At 34.2% G+C, this 6,549-nt stretch overlaps 1 protein-coding gene across 3 annotated transcripts; it reads left to right on the top strand.

Moving 5' to 3' along the window:
• Positions 1-420: 420 nt before the first annotated feature.
• LOC131616681 (transcription factor BOA-like) lies at positions 421-6,336 on the top strand. Of its 3 annotated transcripts, XM_058888086.1 has the most exons (10): positions 421-788; positions 1,196-2,074; positions 2,159-2,310; positions 3,586-3,756; positions 3,945-4,097; positions 4,201-4,580; positions 4,673-4,746; positions 4,975-5,239; positions 5,329-5,502; positions 5,639-6,336. In XM_058888086.1, the coding sequence occupies exons 6-10, from the start codon at positions 4,340-4,342 to the stop codon at positions 5,677-5,679; spliced, it is 795 nt and encodes a 264-aa protein (XP_058744069.1). In that variant the 5' UTR covers positions 421-788; positions 1,196-2,074; positions 2,159-2,310; positions 3,586-3,756; positions 3,945-4,097; positions 4,201-4,339; the 3' UTR covers positions 5,680-6,336. The 3 variants fall into 3 exon arrangements, with proteins under 3 accessions (XP_058744069.1, XP_058744070.1, XP_058744068.1); XM_058888087.1 differs by having other exon boundaries at positions 1,897-2,074; positions 3,586-4,097; XM_058888085.1 differs by having other exon boundaries at positions 3,586-4,097.
• Positions 6,337-6,549: the final 213 nt, after the last annotated feature.

Here is a 6,549-nt window from a genome sequence, read left to right as displayed (position 1 = left end):
TTTACCTGAAATTCAGTCTTGTCTTGCTCCCTTTGATTTGTTACACCAAAAAGTTAGAGTTTTGGAGTGGAAAATGATATTGATGAAGTATGGTTTTTTAGGGTGGTGAGAGTGAGTGTTGAAGAAGAAATGTAACAATGACGCTAAGTCACTCCGTAGATGTACCTACGGAACAATCCCTAAACTGAAATTATGTGTATTTTTTCCCAACATACACTAGTTTAAAATACTTCCGTAGATACACTTACAGAAAAAGCCAATTTTTTTTAAAAAAATACTTCCGAATATGCATCTACCAATGCAGATAGCATATTTGAAATTTCTTTAGATGATTAAGATATTTAAATGGTAAATTGAGATTTCTCAAAATAATTCACACTACATTAAAAAAAATGCATTTCCAAAACTTTATGAGATCATTTTTGAATTTTAGATTTATGATTCAATAAGGTGGGAAAATAAATGGTCTAATGTTGAAGAGATAAAAGAATAAATCAAACCTTAAATTAAGACGATTTTGAAGTTTCAATCTATATTTAGCATTCACCCTAACCCCTCGTCCTTCTTCTTCTTCCCCTAACTTGTACAATAGAATGTAATTTATTAAGATATGCTACTCGCTGAATGTTTATTAGCTATCAATTTTATATCGATGAATCAAATCACAACAAGACTCAGATTATTCATTCATTTGGGGTTTATTCAAGAACGTAGCTTTCTGTTCAATTCACCATTCATTGATCAATGCCCCTTCTGGCTCTTCCTTTTTTCATCACCAATAGTAACAGGTTCTACTCTTTACTCTTTTAATTTGTTTATTTCAAAATTCAGCAACTTTAGTTTGGTTAATGAACTTTTAAAAGTTGTTAAAATTGGTTCAATACTAATGTTATGCTTATTAATTATAGGGAAATTCATGGTAAAGTTATTGAATTATTCATAGTTGATGAACAATTAAGCATTTAGTTGGTTCCATGTTTGAAGAGTGATTGGTGATTCTAAATTGGTTTTTTCTTTACCAATTTAGGGTTAATGTGTGAAGCTTTTTTTTTTTAGCTTAACTATGTTTAGGGTTAAGTGATTTAGTTCAAGGGGAAGAGGTAATGGACTGTAACCATTTCTTTCTGGAAGGCCTGTATTTATTTTGTTGCTAAGTTTGAGTTTAAGGGTAAACCATGTAGCTTTAAATTTGCAGGAGCTGAAGGATTTTAAGAAGAGGAAAGAATTAAACCTCACGCTTCTTAGAAAAATGAAAAGCGAGCATCACTTAACTCAAGAAGCATCCAGATAAATGTTACAAAGTTCTATCACTCAACCAGAGTTAAAAATCAGTGAAAATCATAGAGAAGAATTGTCTTGAAACTTTGACAGTGAAGGCAGTGAGCCTTGAAACTGAGGCCTTGAAGAACAAAAAATAAAAAAAGAAAGTTTCAAGCTCTAATTTTCAGAATCGTAGAGATTTTGCCTTTTATTTGACTTGCGCTTGTTGTTCTTCGGATCTTCTGGCACTATTAAATTTTTTGGAAGCAATTGCATAGTTCTATTGACTTGTAGACCTTATAAGTTTTTTACATTTTTGCATAGTCATAGGCTAGTGAATATATGTAACCAAATATTTCAGTTTCATCTTGTTTGCTCCTACTTGAGTTTAAGAGGCAAGATTCTATTACTCTCTCTCACCATGTAATATACACAAGCAATAATGATAAAATTCTGGAATTTCAATTGTTAAATTTCTTGTTTTTGATGTTATTTCTACTTCAGTATGTGTAAAAGAAAAGAAGAATTTGCTCTAAGTGAACAAAATCGTCCAATCTTTAAGTTTCAGCTATTGGGCGAGGGTTGAATTATGGCTTTAAAGTTTAAAAGATCTAAAACTTAAAATAAATGTTTCAGATTCTACAAAGATAACTATTTATTGGTGCATGGTCTTATTGCACATAATTGGATTCAACGTCGACATGTATGACATATTTTTCACTCAGCATCCTGCCTCCATATATGAATCGTCAAGAGTTTTTGGGGCCAACTATGGTGAGATCTCTGCCAACAATATGGATGAAGAATTGAAATGGTGAGTCCATATATTTAGGTGGTTGATATTTTGTCTCTCATTTTCTGGCGATACTTTTTGCTGCTAATACTATTCCTTGTGCAGGGATATTGATTTGATACTTGAACAATGAGGTGGACATACTCTAAAGAGCGGCCTGCAGTCGATCTAATCCAATGCTGCAAGGTGTTACCTAGCGTAGTGGTTGATCATTGGATGTTCGAGAAGCTCTCTGGTTAAAAATTTATTGGAATGAGGTAGGACTATATTGGATAAGGATATCCCATCTTTCCATGTTTAAGTTCTTAAAATACTGAAAAAGGTTTTTGACCGTTGGTGCTTTTGATTGTTTTGAATTTAAGGTTATCGGATTCTCTCTGCTGTTTCATTCCTTGTATTAAACCTCAAAATTGGTAAATATTTATTTATATGATTTCTTAGCAAATTAAGAAAAATGAAATTTAAAATAAAAATGCAAAGTCCCAAACCCTACGCCTTCATTTGTTTCACCGTGTCTCTTTGCACGGGTAAGCGCATTTAATACCCTAATGTAATCATGATAATTAGTTGGTCTTATTAATGTTTCTTGTTTGTAATTTCTTCGATTTCTTGTGTTTGTTTATTTTGCTATGATTGTAGTTCACATATCTTGTGATTTTTTTAAACATTGATGCTTAAACAGTTCCTTAGATTGTGTAATTAAACTTTGTTGGTTTATTCGGAATGAAATATGAGTGAAATGAATGTCAGATTCTCTGAGGGGTTTTACTTTGATGATAACTGTTAACAAGGTTTTAATTGTGTTGTAGTCATGACGCAATTGGTTGCAACGTCTTAATTGTGGTTATTGTTGTGTTTCGGCTGTTGTAGGCTAATTCAAAAACTTCACTTAAGCTCAGTTTGAAGGCTACAATAGTACTTGACTCCTTTCATATATCGGTATCAGTTACATATTCGATACGATTTCTTTTGGATATCTTACGTAAACATATCCGTGAACGTGAAGTATCCCACTTTTTTTTTTTATAAAACATCATCTAATTTTAATGCAAACATTTCCGTCTGTCTATTTCTTTGAATTGAGAGCCAATTATTTGCATCTTTTGTTCTCTGTGCAACTGCTGACGACAATACAATATCTTTGTGAGAATGTGTATGTGTCGTTTTAAACACAGTTTTATTTTTTGCTTATACTTATAAGTCCATTTCAACGCATGACTCACTCTTTTCATTCTTGAGTTGATGCATATTTGTGCTAATAAAAATTTGTTTGTATATTTTTTCGGCAACGATGTTTGCTGCATAATTATAGTATTCTATTTAGGTTAGATTTTTATTCCAAAGTTGATATAAACAATATCCAACATGCACTGTGTTCTTGTTTATAATGTAATGTAAAGGAATACAGTGTTTGTGAAACGGATATGCATATAGTCGTAATGTAAAAATATTGTATCTGATACTCGTATAACATGTATGCATCATAGATACTCAATATGTTCTTACGCTTATGCAATTTTTTTCTCACTCAGATCTACTTCTCGGTATTAGACTCTCTTCTATCATGGAGTCTGAAATGTCCCAGTCAGTGAAACGGAGGAAGTACAATGGTCCAGCAGGCGGTGTCAAAGTGTTGGTTGTGGATGCTAACTCGGCATGCCGAGTAATTGTATCAAAAATGCTTCTTTCACTTGGATATGAGGGTAATTGTCACTTATTCTAGAAGCCAAAAGTTGTTATTAAAATTTATATTTCTGGCTAGTATGCTGCTTCTCAACTTCAATCAGATTTCGTTTCGACCTTAAAGTTTATGACTCTCGCGATTTATAATGTAGTTTATTTTGGATTTATTTTTCGTAAATTTTTTATCTCAACATTCTTCCACTTCTAGTTGTGCCTGCTTCACTAGCTTTCGACGCATTATCCATTATATGGGATAAGAAGAATGAGATTAACCTTGTGCTTGTGGAGGCTCAGCTACCAGACATGGAAATACATGAGTTCATGGAGAAAGTGAAAGAAAGCGCTAATCTTCCATGTTTCAGTAAGTTCTAAGATTAGCTTTAGTTTTCTACTTACTTGAAGCCTCATATGCCAGTCGTGAGGTCAATCATTAACCGACAGTAACTATTTTGTTGCATCTGTAGTTATGACTTCTTACGATGACAACATTCCATCCATATCGAGAGCACTGAGTACGGGAGCTAAATTGTGTTTTAGAAAGCCGGTTCTTCTTTTTGATCTCCAGGAGCTGTGGCGGTTTGCAGTGTGAACAGAATTGAAACAATGTTCAGTGCAGAAGAATCTAGCTTCGGTCGGCGTCAGTCGAAGATGATTACGGTTAACAAGGGTCTCGAGTCCCAATCATCCATCAATACAAAAGTACAGTCTCTCCAATATGCAAATGGCAAGATACAAGAATCTCCTGATGCAGATACCACATTACTCCCGAGAAAGAGAAGGCGTACCTGGACTGATGACTTACATAGGAAGTTCTTGGAAGCTGTTGAAACAGCAGGAATCAACGGTGAGTTTGAACTCGCGTATTATCTTTTAATTTCTGCAGTAGCTACTAGCTACATCTAGAAATAATGGTTGATGTCTTTTTCTTGTATGAAGCTCGTCCGAAGGTGATATTTGAGCTTATGGATGTCGAAGGACTTACAAAAGAGAGCGTCGCAAACTATTTGCAGGTTTGTTCCTTGTAATGGCGCATATGCAGTATCTTCTGCAACTCTCTTATAATTATAAATCCAGTTTTATGAAATTGCTATTGCTAAGAAGTTTGGATTTTGTGTTCATTATTGTTAAATTCATTTATGATTTAGAAGGCAGCAGTGTTAGTCTTCAATACAGATATTGTTTCTGTGTTATCACGCGGTATTCTAATCTCAGCCTAATAGTATATTTGACTGTTTCAGAAATATCGTCAATCTATGAAACTACGAGCTAGTGCAATGGCTCAGCATGTGAATGGATATGTGTCTCTGACTAAGAAACGAGGAAAAGGCCCTCTATTCTTTAAGAATCAAGATGCAACTAAGAATCCCTCTAATCTCAGTGATGGTATGCCTGTGCAAGCTTCTGATTCGTCTGCACTATATGCTTCCCTGGGAAGCTCAAATTATCAGGAGTCACCTTTCGAGCAAAGCCAAATGTACCCGCCATTGAAACAGCAACGTGTTGGTAGGTTTATAAACTGTGTTACTTGTGATGCTTCTGAAAAAAAATCAGCTGGTTTGTAAATATTGCTGACACAAAAGCTTATAATGCAGAAAAACAATTGGATTTTCGAACACTGCTGGCCTTTGACATGAACGATCAGTTTTACCCGGCACTTCCTATTGCTCTACTACCACCAGAAAAAGATAAAAAGATTGATGAAATTTTTTATTCAAAACAGATGTTTACTGATGAGGATTTGAATATGTGGTTGTCAACAATTCCAGGTATGAACATTGCCCGTAATATATTTTCGTGTATTCTCGAACCGCAAGCATGAGTATGTCAACATTTTCTTCTTGTTCATATTATCATTTTAGCCTATTATCCTTTTATTAACCTTTTTTTTTTCCCAATTGGCAGACAATGTGGATGATGATGGTAATGATAATACTTTTGCTTGATGCTGTCGAAGGCTGGCAGGAGAATAAGGATTTAATATGCATTTCAATAACACTTTTTTTCTGGCACTTTTTGCATTGAGAAATTGATCTTAGTTATAATATGTAATTGTTGGTTTTTTCATTTAAGTTGTTTCATATGGAACTTGAATAAAGACAAGGGCAACAGCAGCAATTATATCTTGTGAAATCTTAAACAGGGGAATCACATTCTGTTAATAATAAATACACATTATGATTCTACATCCAAGGTGTTCTTGGCCTACAACTATGGTTGTTGTGATTATATGTTTTGATGCTTTCCTATTAGAAAGTGTATTATGGAGTTATTCCGGTTATGGAACTTTTGTTGCTTACTTTTCTAAGTTAGTTTTGCTATGCATAGTCGGTCAAAGCCCAGGTAAAAAGAAAGGATTGTGTTACGCAGTCGACAACTAACGTAAAACTTTGTCGAATCTCATGGATCAACTATGAAATATGTGAATGATAGGTCGTTGCATGTAAGCAACGTGCTGACATGGATCAACTATGAAATAATGTGAACGATAAGTCATTGTTTGTAAGCAACGCGCTGTATGACTTGAGTACAGTGTCAAAAGAGCAAGGGCTGCTACGTTGCCGCTTGAATGCAGTGAAAACTAAGCAATGTTGCACACATTGTTGTGAACGGGTGCGGGTAAAGAAGTTAATGAAAGTAGGATTTGTTTTGAATCATGGAATATAGACACACTTATTGAAAAATCTATGGAAATAATGGACACTATGGTTAAGAGAAAGAGTCAATTTCATGTGCCAACAAGAAACTTAGTGGACATGTGAAAAGGTGGGAGAATTAGACAATTCGGAATTTAAGCTTTGGTACATAGAAAATGT

Source organism: Vicia villosa, linkage group LG7 (genome assembly GCF_029867415.1).
Source record: "Vicia villosa cultivar HV-30 ecotype Madison, WI linkage group LG7, Vvil1.0, whole genome shotgun sequence".
NCBI classification, from domain to species: domain Eukaryota; kingdom Viridiplantae; phylum Streptophyta; class Magnoliopsida; order Fabales; family Fabaceae; genus Vicia; species Vicia villosa.
Note: the sequence above shows the minus strand (reverse complement) of the source record. Positions and strands in the feature narration are given on the sequence as shown.

Excerpts from the sequence above, each read along its gene's own strand:
- LOC131616681 (XM_058888087.1), top strand. The coding sequence starts at position 4,340 with ATGTTCAGTGCAGAAGAATCTAGCTTCGGTCGGCGTCAGTCGAAGATG. Across the intron at positions 5,240-5,328 it reads ATTGAAACAGCAACGTGTTG|AAAAACAATTGGATTTTCGA; the intron begins GTAGGTTTATAA and ends CTTATAATGCAG. Across the intron at positions 5,503-5,638 it reads GTGGTTGTCAACAATTCCAG|ACAATGTGGATGATGATGGT; the intron begins GTATGAACATTG and ends CCCAATTGGCAG.